The 17,855-nt window shown below is 36.1% G+C and overlaps 1 protein-coding gene across 8 annotated transcripts in view; it reads left to right on the top strand.

Annotated features, from left to right (window-relative positions):
* Positions 1–17,855, top strand: part of NFIB (nuclear factor I B) — a 172,767-nt gene that overhangs the window by 109,015 nt on the left and 45,897 nt on the right. For 7 of the 8 annotated variants that reach the window (XM_041416568.1, XM_041416570.1, XM_041416571.1 and 4 more), the window contains exons 4-6: positions 389–457; positions 2,544–2,664; positions 4,565–4,683. In XM_041416568.1, coding sequence (XP_041272502.1) covers positions 389–457; positions 2,544–2,664; positions 4,565–4,683 — 309 coding nt within the window. Of the gene's footprint in view, positions 1–388; positions 458–2,543; positions 2,665–4,564; positions 4,684–10,003; positions 10,468–17,855 lie in introns of those variants that run through there. The other variant, XM_041416574.1, reaches the window with a different exon arrangement.

Here is a 17,855-nt window from a genome sequence, read left to right on the forward strand (position 1 = left end):
AAACATATGCAAGGACAGGACTGCTCTAAGGGGAAATTGCTTATCCAGCTGATACTGGTTGTAGTTCAGTACTGACTTAAATTTCCAGATACAAGTAAAAGAAACTAGTTTTCACTTTTTTGACAGATAGCTAGGGACTAAGTATATTGTTTGTTAGTTTTCATATTCTTTTTAAAAATTGTTCTATCATAGGTCTTTAAAACTTTTTTGCACTTTTGCCTCAGTTTCAGCTCACATTAGATCCTGTAATCAGCTTTGGGTGCACTTTGATCTGTGTATTATTTTTCTGGGACTCTGTTAATACCATTGTTAGCTGGTGTATAAATTAATCTATAGTTATTTGTTAATCTTCTCACCATACTGACTATGTTTCTGTGGTCTTTTTCAGTGTACCTTGAGGACAGTTTTGTGAAGTCCGGAGTATTCAATGTGTCAGAACTTGTGAGGGTGTCAAGGAGTAAGTTAACTTTTGTGTTTAATTGTTTCCAAAGCCTGCTATAATCAAGTGAAGGTTTCTTTCTTGAACTTCTTTCTCCACAAGACGTAAGATGCATAGGAAATTTCTATAACCATGCACAGTTTTGTTATATTTTACCACAGTATTACAGTCCATCTTGCACATGTTTGTAATGAAACAAATAGGTCTTCTATCTCTTTGATATTTAAAGATGGAATCAATTTTGTTATATCTCCCTCTGCACACCTAGCAGTCTGATGTTTCAATAAAATTACCATATGTAGCAAAACCTTCTATTGTTAGACTTAACAATTTTTAAGGATGTCCTACACATCCTTGGGTATTGCTAAAAGGTCTGATTATAATTTTAGGTTGTTTTTTTTTTTTAATTTGTAGCTCTTAAAATAAAAATCACAGTGTGGATATAAAGGATGATCAACAATCTATGAAATATTTGTGCTTCTTTTAGTCTTAACATTGGCTGTAACAGAATTTCTAATTCTTGTTTTACCATCAGAGATATTACACACGTGAACATGAAAAAAACTTCATAAATATTAAATATAAAAGTACAGGTGAAGCTTTGACTGCAGAATGAAAAAATAAAAATATAAGATCTCTTTTGTTGACATCTAGCAGTTGTTATAATAGTATAGCATAAAACATGTCCACATTTTTGTTTTGCATTGCTTCCTGACCCTTTCTTTTCTCCCTTTACTATCAACACTGTTAAAGTATTTTTCTCAAGACTTCATTAGGAAGTAAAGAAGAATAGTTAAAAGTTACGGTTAGAAGTGTCCACAGTGATGATACAACATTGTAAGGACTGAATGGTCCAGAAAAATCACTTTTCTGGAGAGGTGAGCACAAAGTCAGAGGCTTCCAAAATTTCCAAAATGTCTCTCCATATTTTGCACAAGTGTTAACTCATGCAGGGTTAGGGTGCTTGAGGAATTTAATTAACTTTCTGAGGCTTTAGATGCATGGGTTATTTAATTTTCTGTGGTCAGAAATGAATATTCAACAACTAAAATTTTGTTAAAGCCTTCAGCAAAATAGTGAGCATTGCAATCCTGCAGTGCTAAGACATATCCTTTTTTGTTCCTGCTGAAGATATGGTTTTGCTGTTATAGAAGGCTGAGGATGTGTGAATTGTAGCTTTCTTTTTGTTCTCAGGTGGTTAAGTACATTTTAAAATATAAGGCCACTCAGGTTAAAAAAACCCCAATATTGTAATTATGCTATGAAACTGTGCATTATGGAGCTGTTATGCATTATATACTTCTAATAATAAACATGAAAAGATGTGGTTTCTGCGGGATTTCTTGCCATGCATTTGTTTAACCTCAAGCCTCAACAGAGTTGTACTTAAACTGTCAGGAAAAATGCAAACCTTCAAATACATTACACAATGTGCAATTATTCTTTTAAGTGCCAAAGGTAGTTAAAATGCACAATGCACAGACAATGAATAAAGGTAAATACACCACAATATGTAATACATAATTTATTCTTGAATTACCAGAGTCTGTATGGTACACTGACCCTATCAGGAGGTGAAGGTAACACTGACTGTATGTATTTGCGTGTAGGTGTACATATGCAAAGCAGAACCTGTGGCAAGGGGTGAAAGAAAAAGAAGGCAGAAAAACAGGCTGTCAACACAGCAGGCTATTTATAATACAGCAGAGTTAGCATTAGGGAAAAGGAATTAGTGTGTATTTGAGTTTCTTTCCATTTTTTAATTTCTTTAATAAATAATACTAGCTGTCCTTATAAACCTGGCCTCATTCACTATAGTGCTTGAGGTTTGTATTATCTTTTCCATATTGGTGATTCCAATTGATGGTTATCTCTTATAAAAGAAATGTATTCTGTCTGCCTAACTGCTAAGTACTACAGAAGACATTCCCTTATTAGATATGTAATCATTGGTGCAACTGATTGTCTGTACTTCGTTTCCACAAGAGGCAGAAAATTAGGTACATGTAGTAACATCCTGATATTTTTCCAAGTGTTATAAAAGAAAAGATAACTAGAAAGATAGAAGACTATTTCTGACTTCTTATGGTGATGTGTTTTTCAGCACCAATAACCCAAGGAAGTGGAGTAAACTTCCCAATTGGAGAGCTTCCGAGCCAGCCATATTACCATGATATGAATTCGGGTGTAAATCTACAGAGGTCCTTGTCCTCTCCACCAAGCAGGTAAAAACTTGAAATAAGTACTAATGTGAACCATGTTTAATAGTGTAGGACAAGCAATCGCAAATCCTGTCAACAGTCAACTGCTTTGTTAATTTTCTCTGATTTTGTGAGGCTAGCTATTTTGCTATAATCTCTGTACAGACTTGTAAACTATAAATATTGTCATTTGAAATGTTGTCATTATTGCCTGTCATTTTGCAGGATATTGAAGATGGTGGTAACTTTTTTCAGGGTTTGAAGTGCCCACTAATTCATCTCGCCAGGAGGACAGCTACACATCCCAAAAGTGTTGTTGAGCTGCAGGAAGGTCTAGCACTTGGGAACATGCTGGCAGGGCTGAGAGTGGTTGCGGGCAGAAGGGCTGGCTTTCAGGGCTCCCTCTTGGACCTCCGTCTAGCAAGATATGTTTGGACAGATACCATTTCCCTAGAAAAAGTGCTAGAACAGGTATATAAAGACAAGGTGTTTTCATCTATAACAGCCCAGCTCATGCAACTGTTTCATGCCTTGCTTTTTCAGGCAGCATTTCCCAACATAGTGGAAAGAAGGAGGAGCATGTGAGATAGTTACAGGTTGATTTTTCTCAAGAGTCTCCCTTTGCCTGCTACAGGCAATTTAATCTGAGGGACTGACTTCCTCCTTGTTCAGGATGCTCCCTTCTCCCATCTCTGAGAAAAAGTCCTGTTTCCTTCCTTGGGAGCAGCTGGTAGGCCCACAAATGCAGGGCTGTGGCTTGCTGTGCCCTCCTCCTGACTCGCAGGCCATGTACTGTCTGTCAGACTCCTAGGGCCCCTTGGTTTTCTGAAACTGTCTGCTATACCATGAAATCACAAGCACTATAGGAGCTGTCATTGTCCCACATTTCTGCACCCAGTCAGTCAGGAAGTGTTTACACAGTGGGACAGGATTTAATAGGACTATCAGGGAGCTGAGGTAGTCATCCACCAGCACTTGATTCTTCTGAGTTATTTTGCTCATGTTCCCATAATCCATTCCATTGTATTTTCAGCTTGGCAGTATACCAAATACATTTTAAAAATTGATGAATTAATTAGAATAGGTGGACTAATTGTCATAGTGTAGCAATAGCAGTTGTAGTAGCAATAGCAGTAGTAGTAGTAGTAGTAGTAGTAGTAGTAGTAGTGGTAGTAGGAGCAGTAGCAGTAGTAGCAATAGTAGTAGCAGTAATAATAAATAAAAATAAAAATAAAATAAAAATAAAAATAAATAGTACCACTTATTCTTGTTTTCTTTGGCAGTCAGCATAACAGCTTCAGTATATATTGCTATGAAGAAACTTCACTTTCCTCCACTGTATTGAAGTTCTTCCTCATTTTATATGGTGTGACTTGAAATGTAGGCCTTTTGTTTTTTTTAATTAAATGAGTCAAGAATGAAAAGTATTTGTTTCAGACTAGCCCTCTTTGAAAAGCATGGAAGTTTGACCTGATGAAATACAGTAAAGTATATTTTTTCCTCATTAACACATTCACAAAAGTTCCTGTTCTACCTTGTCCTTATTGGTAACACTTTCCAGTGACTTGCTTCACTTCAGGGCTCCTGTATAGACTTTAGTACCTTCATGACACAATCTTTCTCTGGTAGGCTACAGGAACTGGTTTATTGGTTGTTCCATGAAATGCTGCGGACTGTTATATTACCCATTAATGTAATCTTTGAAATATTTAGTCATGTGAATAACACAAGTGCATGCCTGCATTATGTATTATTACCATTGCCTGTGCAAGTTAATGTAAGTTATAATATCCAGGGTTTTTTGGGGTTTTTTTTGGCTTCGGTAGTCTGAATTATTCTCTGAAATATTTGTAGAGATCCAGACAGTTTATATACCACTACTAGATGAATATATTCACTCAGAAATCTCACAATTCTTCAACAGCAAAAGACCCAAAACTATCTCCATAGATGAAAATATGGAGCCAAGCCCCACAGGAGACTTCTATCCTTCTCCAAATTCACCAGCTGCAGGAAGTAGGACATGGCATGAAAGAGATCAAGGTGAGTAGCATGGAATTATTTTACCTTGAATTATGCTCAAATATAGCCAATTCATTGCTGCAATAAATCACTGCTATTTCATTGCTGCAATAAAATGATGACTTTTTAGAATAATCTTTTTTTTCTGTGTGGTGTATATATTTGCTTGTTTTGTAAATGTATTTAAAACCAGCAGGATATTATATAAACAACCACCATAAACAACGTCATTATTATTTATACTACATTAAAAGAAAACTTTTCTATCTGATGACAGCCTTATTGTTTGAAAAGACATGTGACAAATGAGGTACTTAATATGCTCGTCTATGCTGTGATCATCTCAGTAGAATTTGGAGTCCAGTGCTTTCAGAAATCAAAACATCTCCTTAGTGTGATTACTAAAACATAAGATTACACTACTTCTGTATTACCATGGCATGGACATTTAGTCTCTACCATGTGGTTCAGAATAGATCCAATAAGTTCTTTCTGAAGATCCCACATCTGAGGTCTCTATCTGAGGGGATTGGTAAGTGGTGGCATGTTCTGGGTTGTCCAAAGTAACAAACATGCTTATATAGAGAAGAAAGTTGTGGCTTCCAATAATTGTTTTGTTACAACAATTAATTGTCATAACTCTCTCTCATGTTGTCTTGATGCTTTATAAACCTAGGTGCCAGTGCAGTCTTTTTCCTCCTCTTTGTTATGTCAGAATGTGTTTAAGCTCATATATTTGAACAGTGTTGGTTAATGGATCCTGTGGCTGACGTACTATAGCTGTCTGGAGAGACTGTGACACATAAAGCATAGTATGTAAAAGAGAAATAGAGAAAAGACATGCAGTTCCTTCCTTTGTGAATCTTTCAATATTTGTCCTCAGTTTTCACATCCACTGCTGATCATTGCTCTCAGTTCTTCAGCAACTGAGTGATCCTTTGGTGTCACCTCATTTTTAAAGCTTCTTAAAACAAAATAACAAAAAAACCCCACCACCACCCACCACCACCACCACCAAAACAACCAACCAAAAAAACCACAGCTCTTCCTGCCCCCCCCACCCCCCCGCTAAATTTCCTGTCTCATCTTCATATGCTGTTCTTGCTATTAAGCTGTTCTCACTCAGTGTTAAGTAGTTTTTTCTAGTTTAACTGTTTTTTTTTTTTTTTTTTTTTTTTTCCTTAATTTTTTTGGGATCCCCCTATAATTTTTTTTTCTTAGGGAGCCTCTGATACTTATTTTTGACTGTTTGAAGCATTCACTTTTGTATTTTTTAAAAAGAGGCTTGCCTGTGGTTTTGCATAACCTAACTTAAGAACAGTATAAATAGGAGATCTGCCATCCAGAATCTTCCTCCTTATGCAAAGTATTTTTTCCTATGAATGCTACCTGTTTTGCCATGAAACTTTTTTACAATTTTCATGAAAGACTGAATCATACCTCAAATACATTTTTTACTTTCTAGATAAATTATTTTTTATAGTTGTAGGGAAGACAGCCTATTCTCCTTCATGTATCCCCATTTGTGAAATGAAGTAGTTTTGTGCTACTGCGTGAGCTATAGGGGCTTCTGGGAAGTTCTCTGCCAAATAGACTCCTGAGTGCAAGTCTTGATGACAGAGCCTTTCTCAGGTGATCTCTATAGTTCCCAAGTATCTCAACTGCGTTTTAGGTTTTGAATCATTCTGCTTGCAAAGAATTATGTTTCATGAACACTGGATTTGTTTATGTTTGTATGAACTTCACCTTACAGTTATCAGTAGTGAACAATGTTATGATTTAAATTGCTTGAGTGTATTTACATTGAACCTTTACTTAGTTTCTGTGTCATTAGGTAGCTAGACTTGGAGTGAAAGAGCTTTTAGGATGTTCCATAAAACAAGGAACTCTAATATGAGGAAGAAAGAATAAAGAAGATAGACTAAAATCAGTGTGTTTTACTTTTGCTTCCTGGAGTTTACATCCTTCCCTGAATGTCCTGTCCTCCAGCAGTAATAGGCTTAGTGAAATTTTAGCAGATCTCTGTCAGAGATATTGCCTTTAAGCCACTATTAGGGACTTCCTTTTTTCTATTCTTAAGATGTTCTTCCATTCCTGCAGAGGCACAGATACTGTGCCTCTGCAGTGCAAAAGTTGTACCGGGGGAAATAGAATCCTTTTGCCCCTAAAAAGTTATGTTTGTCTCTGATCGCTTCCTGAGATTATTGTGCTGCTGCAGAAACACCATAAGTAATACCTGCAATGCCTACCCTTGGTGCCTGGGCTCAGTGGGAAGGGGTGTGGGGCAGCTCCTGGCATATTTGTTCTGCTGCTAGTTTGTTAGATGCTTGATATAATCTTCATGGCACTGGTTTAATCTCTCTGATGAACAGTGGTACGACCCAAAGGACTGACAGATTAGGTTAAATATTAGAAAAAGGTTCTTCACACATAGGGTGATTGGAACAGGCTCCTCAGGGAAGTGGACACAGCTCCAGTCTGACAGAGTTCAAGAAGCATTTGGACAGTGCTCACATGTGGTTCTTGGGGCTACCCTGTGTAGAGCCAGGAGTAGGACTTTGGTGATAATTTGTAGTCCTTTCCAGCTCTGGATATTCTGTGATGATTCTATTATATGTATCTGTGTAAATGCTCCTTTCAGATGCAGATGTTTTGTCATTATATTGTATTTATGAAAACCTGTTTTCTGCTTCCATATGCCTGAAAACACAAAGGTAATATAAATAAATTTTGGAGGAGGTTTCTATGCCAGAGATCTCGCTTGTGTTATTTCCCTTTTATCTATGTAAATCTGTGTGCTATATGAGGTTAGGTATAAATGAAAAAGAAATAAGACTTTTGGGATCACATTTGGTTTATCCAGTGTCAACAAGGAATGATCATGTAGTTACGTCAGACACTGCTTCTTCAGGCAGTATCCACAGGTCATCAGCACCAAAAATGCAAATCATTTCACAGTAACCACAAATAAATATGTCTCTGGATATCATGTTTATGGGTAAATAGCTTCTCTAGCACTCTAATGCAATTTTAACTTTTCTAAGAGAGACAACATCAGGAATAGTGTGGATACTAAAATATACTATTGTTTGTTTCAGTTTCATTGTTTCAGTTTTGGACTTGACAGAGAGAGGTTTCTAAATTCTGAAATGAAATAAATTTAGTTTCTTCATCACCACATCTAAATGTAAAGTATTTTCATAGAAACTGAAATTACATCATTTTGAATGACTCTTTTATCATTATGGCTTTTCGCATCTTTATTTAACTATTTCTAAAGTAACAGAAATGTCATGAGTGTGGTAGTTTAGAACTGGACAGTTGCAATAAATCAATGACATCTGAAACACATTTGAATAAAATATTTAGGACTTTCCGAGGTGTCTAAGGGGCATTCTAACAATTTTGATAGAGAGAATGAGACAGAAATTAATGGGCAACACAGAAATATACTGAAATTAAAAGCAGGACAGAGGAAGAGTTTGCAGTAGGGTGAAACAACTGCTTTGAAAAACAAAAGTCATAGTTTAGTACATAAGAAGACTTTAGGAGAGGAGTGATTTTTTTTTATACTCATGATAGGTTTTATAACTTCTCTGTGCAGGCATGCATCATGAGGGTCAGGGACATGATTACATGATTACAGTACTTGTGGTGTAGCCAGGATGTTGCATTTGTGAAATTAAGAAAAAGAAATCTAGCCCAGTTACAGTAAAATATTGCTCATACCAGACTCTGCTTTCAGTTGTAAAACTCCAGACTGTCCTTTTGCTGTTAACTGTCTTCCTGTCATAGTACTTCCAAAAATGTTTTGATAAGATTTCCAGATGTTGTTCTTTATAGTCTGTTTTGGGGGAGCTGTCTCTTTGAAGTTGCAATTCTGCACAGAAATAAGCAAGCGTGCCCTAAAAATAGTAACTTTATAGATGGCATACACTTGGTAAGAAACAAATCCACACAGAGTTTTGTTACCAATCTGATATAAAAATATAACCCCCCTCTAATTAACCGTAATTAACATGAAAGATAAGTTTTACTTTTTTTATTTATTGAAGTTGATTATTGATCCTAAAAGAAGGAAATAAAATCTTATGAAGCCATGATACTGTCCTGGGGATTTGCTTCACTGGCTTGCAAAAAAGTTTGTGACTATTTTAAAAATATACGTAACCACAAGAGTATGTGTAACTCTTTCAAAAACAGATTTTAAAAAATACTTGGGATGACAGTGTTGTTTTATATTTTGGCCACATCCAGTCAATGTGGGAAGATTCTGTAGTTTTTGCCATTATTTTTTGCTATGTTGAAATGCTAAAAATATTCTTCTATTTGTGTGATTTTTTTGAAACAGATTTGAGGTTTTTTGGTAGCGCAAATAGGTGGGTTTATAACTGCAGAGATTTCTCCCAAGACTTTTGCCATTAGCCTTTCAAGTAACTAACTGTCCTCCAAAAATTCTACAACCCAAGAAAGAGAAAAGTAATCTCTGAGAATGGTGCATTACTTTGAAGTTGAGCCCTATGACAACTGGGATTTCAATTGCTGTGTCTTCTGTCAGATATTGTACAAGTTATCTTTTTCTCTCTTGTGGTTGTTTCTTCCAGCTGGATGTCTGAATAACTTCAATAATGTCTGGATCATGTCTTAAATCTCCATCAATTAGAAATACATATATGTCTAACAATTAATTTGCTGTAGATCTATTCCAGTCTTCCTTTCTCCAGGTTGTTGAATATGGAAACATTCTTCACAATGTTTCCATATTAAACAAAATTTTAAGTTCCTGCACTAGTAAGATTTTGTGAGATAGATGTAAGCTTCTGCCTGAGTAAATCTGTTTGAGCAATTTTGAAATTCTATGTAGTAAAAGAATAAAATATTCCCCTCACAATTTGGAAGAGGAAGTTACTAAAAATCTAAAATGTCTCCAGTGACTAGTGCAGTGGCTAAAGAATATTTAGGATTTAATAGGCTAATAACTGTTGGTGAACGTCTTGATTTATTAACTGACAAGTAAATCAGGTGCTTTTTTTCTTAACTTGTAAGGAAACAGGAATATCAGAAAAGAGAAGAAAAGTGTGCACATCTATGGCCTCCTTTCTGAAAGCTGGCTTAAGAAAGTTCATTAACATAATTGCAGACAATTTCCGTATTTGTCCTTGAGATCTGTTTTACTGTTATAGTGTTACAACACTGTGTACATTGGAAATAAATATAACTGTTGTCATCAATGCACACTGTTCATGACAAAAGTGGAGAGATTCATGTGGATTTCCATAGTAGTCAGGTGACTGGCAATACTGAATAGCAATATACAGTGAACTGAATTTTAATTTTACAGTTTCTTCATCATGTTCACTCTCTTACACCTCACCCACCTCTACCAACAGTCAAGAGCCAAGATGCCATCATTCCATTAAAACTGAAACAGCTGGACTGCCTTCACCTGTTGCTTGGCCAACATCTGTTGGACCCTCCACCTCTCAGGTCCCGACATCCTTTGTTGGATACTCCTCTTCTGGACACTTGTCCCCTTTTTCTTTCTCCCCATCCACTGGAAACTCCTTCCCCACTGGGGTCCTTCCTGATAATTGTTTCTTTCTTGAGTCTTCTTCTCATCAACTGTCGAGGATGGATGTTCTCATTTCTGAAGTGAGGGAACTAAAAGAGGAAGTAGTTAATGTAGTCCAGGAGTTGAGAACAGTAATGGAGCACCTTGGCTATTTGGTATCCTGTATTGGACAGGGTTCAGGATTTTTTCCAGCTCCTGGTGCTCCTTCTGAGGGTTAATACTTTAGAAACAAACTCTCAATCTAACAGATAAATTCAGCTTGCTAAGATTTATCTTGATGAATATCTGTTGAATGCCATTCTGTGTTTTTGACTTAGTCTGAATTTTCAAAATCCTTCAGTGTCAAAGTATGTTTGAAAGCAATTTGTGTCTTGTTAGTAGCCTGTTGCTTCTACCTTTGTATATTTTATTATTTCAAAATACTCTTATATAATGTATACACACACACGCACACATTTCATATCTGTGTATCTCTGTATAATACATATAATTATATGTGTTTTCGAGTAGTATGAGAGGATTATTTTCAGCACTGTAGTCAAATACTACCACTTGATAAATTTTCATAACTTCAGATTTGTAAAATGAGAGATACATTTCACCAAGACTAACTTCTCAAAGTGTATTTCCAGAGTAAATTCTTAGCCATGGCTGGTGTGAACCTGTTGGCTGCTGTGCCTCTGAAAATAACGGCAACACAGTAACAAGCAATAGCCTTAATGAGGAAGAGTTACCTGAAAGCCCTATTTGAGTTCTTCTGGTTCTTCCTCATTGCAGAAAAAGATGTTGGCAGAGTTCAGTGCATGAACTTTGTCTAATTCTTAAAAATAATGTTAAATGTTGGGATAGTTTAAACAATTCCAACATCAATAGGAAATTGGTTTACTTTTGTTTTCTATAAGTGGCAATTTTGCAAGAAAAGCTGCTGCTACCTGGAATAAGTCAAACATTATTTTTATAAAGGTTAAAAACACTTAAAGCTTGAAAGGCACTAAGTATAGAAAAATAGATGAAGGATCTCCCAAATGCTTACTTAATGAAAATACAGAGAAAGAAAAACATATCATGAACAGGATGGCAAAAATGTTACCTTAGAATGAGTAAGTTGCTTGAACATCCAGAAAATTGACATCCTGCATTATTGAGAGTGATGTTAAGTTTATGCTGTCTTCAAAAAACAAAGCAACAAAGATTATATCTGTTTTACTGTATTTAAAATAGATTTAGACAAATTTACGACTTGTTCATAAGTATATTCAAGTGTTCAGAATAGCAGATGAGAAAGTTTTTCTTTTGGCATGAGCAGGGACCTGACTTTTCCTTCAGCCCATAAACACTTAAGTTTCCAACTGAATGAAGAGTGTTTAGAAATATAAACAGAAAGACAGATATAGTTGGAGATGCAATAGGAAACATACAAAAAAGGTTTGCTTTTTTTTTTTTGCATTCCTGGAAATTATTGTTTGCTCAATAAAGTCACTGTAAAAAAATCTCATTACAGATTCTTTGTCTTTTGTTTTGACAAATATATTGTGGAAAGACATATTACTTAATGTTTCCTATGTGTGATTATTGAAGTGAATACACTCAAGGTCTCCATATTGATCAATGAAAGATATTGGTGCCAAAAGGAAATTTTTCTTGTATTCATGGCCGTTATCCTGTAATGCATTTTGTATCATGGCAACATCTTGTTATCTGTATGGTAGATATCCTTTGATTGAAATTAGTGATAAAATGAATATCTTAATGGAAGATTTATCCCAGGAGCTATTATGTGTAATTTTCTCATTCCAATTTTGCTGAATGAGAGATTTAAGATTTAGTATTTTGAAACTGATCACTTCTTTTTAGAACTTTAGGGTATGTGTAAGTCTGCATAATTTAATGTATGTGGTGTAGAATATCTTCATTTATGGAAAGAAGAGGTTTTGAAATTTTTTGGGCCTCTCTTTTCATTCATCGATTCTGTGTTTCTTTGTTTGTATATGGATATATTTGAAAAGGTACTTTTTTTTACTGCTTTCAAACAATCTGTATCAAACTTGATCAAACTTTGATTTCAGTTTGACTTAATGACTTTGTCTTCATTCAAACCCATTCCCCAGACGGATCAACAATTAATGCCTCTTAAAATATTATTAACTGTTACAATTAGAGACTATAATAGTAATAAAAAGATTTCATAATCTGAGTTCTTCTAAATCGACAAATCCCCTCACATTATTTTATCTCAAATAGCTGTTTAATCTTATTGCATTAGAAAGTGGAAATACTTTTTTGACTTTGGCAGTTATGATTACAGTATTGATTTTATTTTCTGGCCAAGGTCCTTGGAGTCTCAGTCTTAATGAAATGTTACAGCTGTACATTTTTTCTTGAAATCTGGATGACTTTCTGTAGGATAACTTAATAAATGTCTAAAATGTACTCCAAAGTCTTTATAGCTTTTTTTGTTTTTTTAGGAACATTTTTCTCATTCTTCCACAATGCTCTTCTATCACAGCTGAATACATGAATCACACCTCTTAACAGTGATTCATAGAAGATGAAATGGCCCACTCTGTTTCTGAAGTGTAAAGATAAACAAAAAAGTACTCAAGTACCTGAAATACACTGGAGCTGTTTAAGGTTTTTTAATGGCAGTGGCTTTTTTAGTGATGCTATTTGTTCTAGCAACACAATGTTTTTGGTCTTATGCCTTTTATCTCTATTGCCAAAGTCAGCCTCATTACTTGCAGTGCCTACTCCATGTTTAATAGGTAGTCCCCCACTGAGCTCTGTGTTAGTCCCAAGTACTTCCCATACAACGTCTGACCAGCTGTGTTGGTACAGAAGTGGTTGGATGAAATGAGTCTGCAGCTGTAGGAAGATGTGAGACAGGAAAGGATGCAGAGGTGTAGCTGGTCCCTGTGGGTTACTGATAGGGGGTGGAGACATTCTCACCTCCTTCCAACAGCAGCATCCCATTTCCCAGTGATCTCCATGATAGCACCTGCAGGCTGGGGGTCTCACAGCAGGACAATGTTTCTGGTATGAGATGAGGGTGAGGAAAGGTGAGGAAGGCTGGCCAGCTTTATCTAGAAGATCAATGCATGGGAAAGAAAAGGTATGTTTTCTCCTCACAGGAAACAGTGCAGATATAGTAACATAGTCATGCTGATTTAAACCTTTCCTGGGTGTTTTACTGTTACTTCCTGGTGAGAAGTGGTGAGGTGTGTTTAAAAGGTGAGAATGAAGAATTGCTGCCCACAGCCTTTACAGGACATTGTAACATAGTTTCAGCCTAATCTTGGTGGGAATAGTTGTAACTTTACGTAGACATAATCTCTTCAGTATGGCCATTGATTACCTACATGTAATATGATATTGTCAAACAACAGTTACGGGATTAGGTCTGTATGTCCTGTCCTATAGCTGGACATTTTTTGAAATTATTTTGGGATGGGGAAAGTTTTGGTGCCCACATATTCAATATTAATGGTTTGATCTGACCTTTGATCATTCCCCATTTTGTGAATAGCTTTCTGTTAAAACTGAAAAAAAAAAAATTGAAAAATTAATTTCGGGAAATGTGTATGCAGGTTTCCCAATTAATTTAGTTTAAATATCCATGCACTAGATTATACTTTCCAAAAGCTAGTGCATATAATTTCAACAAGAACTGTACTGAGTTGTTTTGCTTTCTGTGCATAAAACCTAGGATAGTCAGCAATGCAATGGAAAATTTCAGTTGTCCAACTTTATACAGTTAGTCACAAACAGCTAGTCACAAACACCAGCAAAGAGTGTCCTACATTCATTCATACAGGAACTTGTCTGAGTTTTCCACCCTGCCTCCCTATATCCCCCCTTCCCCAGTACACTGGAAAGTGTAAGGGCAGGTAGGTAAAACCCTTCTTTCTCTTGTCTAGACCCCTTTTTGCTGAGGTAAAGAACATCTTCAAGGTAAACACAGCCCACAGAATGTTACTGTTGGCATAGGAGTACAGTATTCTGCAAGTTCATGTGGTTAAGGATGAGGAGAATGACGGGTCTGCTCCATCTAAAGGGTTCTGACTTTTGTGTTTCAGTTGTCTGGAAGTTCTTGTATCACTTTCTTCTCATATGTATATTAATACTTACAGAACAAAGCAAAATAAACCAGTGTAATTTATTATATGACTAATGAAAAAATAAATACTTCAGTTGCTATTGCAATTAATTTACTGATTTTACTGTAGCTTTTCTGAATTGCAGTATTGTTTTAGTGATTTTCTTGACAGCTTACAATACTGAAAATGACATTGGTAGAAATTCTAGTCTAGTTTCTCTCCTTAGATTTTTCAATACAAATCTCAAAAGATGATACATTGAAATGGTTTATCTGTTGTGAAATGGCATAATAGCACAACAGAGCATTTGATTAGCCTTGGGCATGGTTCCTGGTGGGAAAACAGGTGTCACAGTCTGGTAGACTGGATTGTGTAATATCGGAGGTGTGTCTGTGAAAATAACATTGGCACTAAGTAGGCTGATTTGAAAATGGGAGGTTATCAAGTCTTCATACACTGAAATATTCTAATCTAGGATAAAATTTTCATATGTAAAATTATTTTCCACACTTGATGTAGAAGTAAAACTGAGATCAGTTTTTAAAATGTGAAGCAAAACAGATCAGTCTTTTGAACGTGAAGTGAGCAGCTATTTGCAAATCTTGACACTGGTCCTAAAGTTCAGAACACTCTCAGCTGCTAAGCGGTATGCATGCAGCTGCCGTACCCTGTTGTTTCTAACAAAAGTGAGTACAAAGACCTTCACCTTGAGAATTGCTAAAACATGTTTCAGAAATCCATAGCATGGAATTGACCATGACTTGTTTGTTCTGTTTTATTTTGTTGATTTTTCATTCTGGAGAACCTCAATGACCAGAATTTTTCATGGAAGTAAATAAATTTTTAGTAGGCGTTATCTCTAGTCCAAGACAATACTTACAGTGAAGTGGAATGAAACACCAACAAGTCAAGGATTAGGGCACAGATTTGTAAAAGGGATGAGCTAGTTGCAGAGACTGGTTTCTGTCTGATATGAAACAGGAACTCTAAGCCATTCTTTCTCTGTTACAAACATCAAGTATCTCAGACACCCAGCTGTTCAGGCACATCTCTCTTTCTTTAGTATTTATTCACATATCCATATAAAAATGTGTCCCCACTGCTTTTCTTCCTTTCATGGAGAAGATACATAAATTAAAATGTTTTGATTTTCGTGCTTCTTAGTTTTCATCCAGCCACAGTGCCAAGTCTTTAGGGCAGATATAACAAAGCCTTTTTTCAATAAGGGAGAGGTGGTTGTGGTTTAAAGTCACTCAGCTGTCAGTATTCAGTGTTAGGTGCCTTATTAAAATGCAAAGTTGAGAAATACATAATGCTTACAATGTTAAAGGAAATCCTATTGACCTGTCAGAAAATTGGTGATGTTGGCTCTTCCTGTGCAAAGTGACTTTGCTCTTTCGTCACCTGTGCAGGTGTAAAGCAAAACAAATTCTTATGAGCACGGTGGGATTTCTTGTAATTACACAGACATCCAAAGTGAATTCAAAATTTTAGTGAAGTTTTCACTTACTTCAGGCAAGAGTATCTATCAGATGAGGTGAAGACTGGCTGTGATGTATGCAGTGTATACTGCCACCAGAAATCATTCATCAAGTACTGCCTCTGGAAAAGAGCAGTTCATTTAAAACTGTAGCATGGAAGTATGTCCCTTATAGCTTGACAGTGGTGCTTTGTACTCCATAGTTTTTTGTCCTTCATGATGGTGATAAATACTGTAGGCTGAATATGGGTTTATCTTACGTTCTCTGGAGGTGATGCTACACTAGTGAGTTGTAAATAAGTCTTTACAGATTGTTTGCAAGAGTGTACCTTGTAAAGAAAAGCTTGTGAAACCAAGCAGTAGAAAATATATTGATAAGAAGATTTTTAGAATTAAAAGATTGAAAGATATTTGTAATTTCTTTATGGAATCTTCTAGCTTGTCTCATAAGCATCTCTCATAAGCAAGAAGGAGAAGGTGCTATGCTGTGGTGGTGATCGAGAAAGCAAGTCAGGTGTCCAGAAATAGGCAGGTGGATGTTTAAACTTGCCCTGGGTCACTGTTCTAGTCCAGATGAGTTCTCCTTACAGGTGGCTTGCCAAGTGCTGTGCCAAGATGACATTCATCCAGAAACTGCCTGGATGGCAAGCTGCTTTAGACTCAGGAAGAAGGTCTTTACTTTGATGAGGAAATTGCCAAAATTCATGTCTCATTAGTGTTTCTTAAGGTTCTTTGGAAGTGAACAACAGTTTAATTAAAGCCTGATGTAAACATGTTTCTGCACTTTCCCTGCAGCATTTTATCACATTAGAATTGATCAAAATTGTTGCCTTGGGCTGTCTTGAGTAGCTATACATCTGGAGCACCATTTGTGCAAGCTGCTGAAGAACAGGCTACATATGCTATGTTTCACAGCAGCTCTTCTGCCTTCCTACATAGGCAGATTTACCTTGTTTGAAGATGAGATGTTCTAACTATTTTTATTTCTATAATCCTTTTTTACTTTGATGTGATGCTTTAGAATGTATAATATGCTACCTGTTTGGTTGCCTGTGTGCTGTATCTCCAAATATGAGAATACAAACAATAGTGATTTGGAGTGAGAATTTCACATTTGAAGAACATTCTCAGCAGGAGAGGACACTGTGTCTGATTAATTTTGACCTTAAAATGACTTTGTCTGAGTGCTTTTGACATCTTTCTGCTTTTCATCTGTATTTCAGATATTTTCTCCTAAAGTCTGTTTTATTTTCATTCTCAAAGTAATAAGGATTGGAATCCCTTCCTGAAACTTAAAAACAAATAAATCATTTTTCAGCAGCATTGTTGAAGGTATGAACTTTTCAGGGTATTCAGGCACTCATCAGACATAGTAGTCAGGATCAAAGTGGAGGGTAGGAATTGCAGGGGATGTGGAGGGTCCCAGGCAGAATCTGCTCTGGGTCTAGTGCCAGCACCTGTGCAGGGCTGGACAGCAGGATAGGGCAGGGTAAAGAAGTGAACTCAATTTCATGCTCTAAGTTCAGTTCAGAAAACACTGGTCCAATTTGGTCTCGATAAAACATTCACATTTTTCAGGCCTGTCTTAGCAGAATAGAGTGTGCCAATATTAAGAGTCAAAAATAATTCAAAAAATGACGTGGTCTATGTAAGAAGTAAACTGCAATATGGCCCCTGTCCGGCAAAGTGCTTAAGAAATTACCTCTGCTTTGAACATGAGCTGGTCCATGGATTTGAAATGGAACCAATTACAATATTGATGTCTGTTCTATATTTATATTGTAATTATATTTGAAATAATTTGGTGCAAAGACCAACATATATTGATCAATTAATGTAAGCTTTCAGAAAAAATCCAGTATTTTTGCTCTGGGGAATTTCAGTAAGCTTGGTAGAAGTCATACATTTGTCCCTACCAGTGTGTTATCTTCACATAGTGAGCTCTAAATAAATGTTTTTATTGATAGGGAAACACAAAGGAAGAAGTGACAAGACCATCTTTGAGACATGGGAAATATGAAAATAGTATGGTTTTGGGAAGAGTAAG

Source organism: Onychostruthus taczanowskii, unplaced genomic scaffold, assembly GCF_017590055.1.
Source record: "Onychostruthus taczanowskii isolate IOZ18803 unplaced genomic scaffold, ASM1759005v1 scaffold52, whole genome shotgun sequence".
NCBI classification, from domain to species: domain Eukaryota; kingdom Metazoa; phylum Chordata; class Aves; order Passeriformes; family Passeridae; genus Onychostruthus; species Onychostruthus taczanowskii.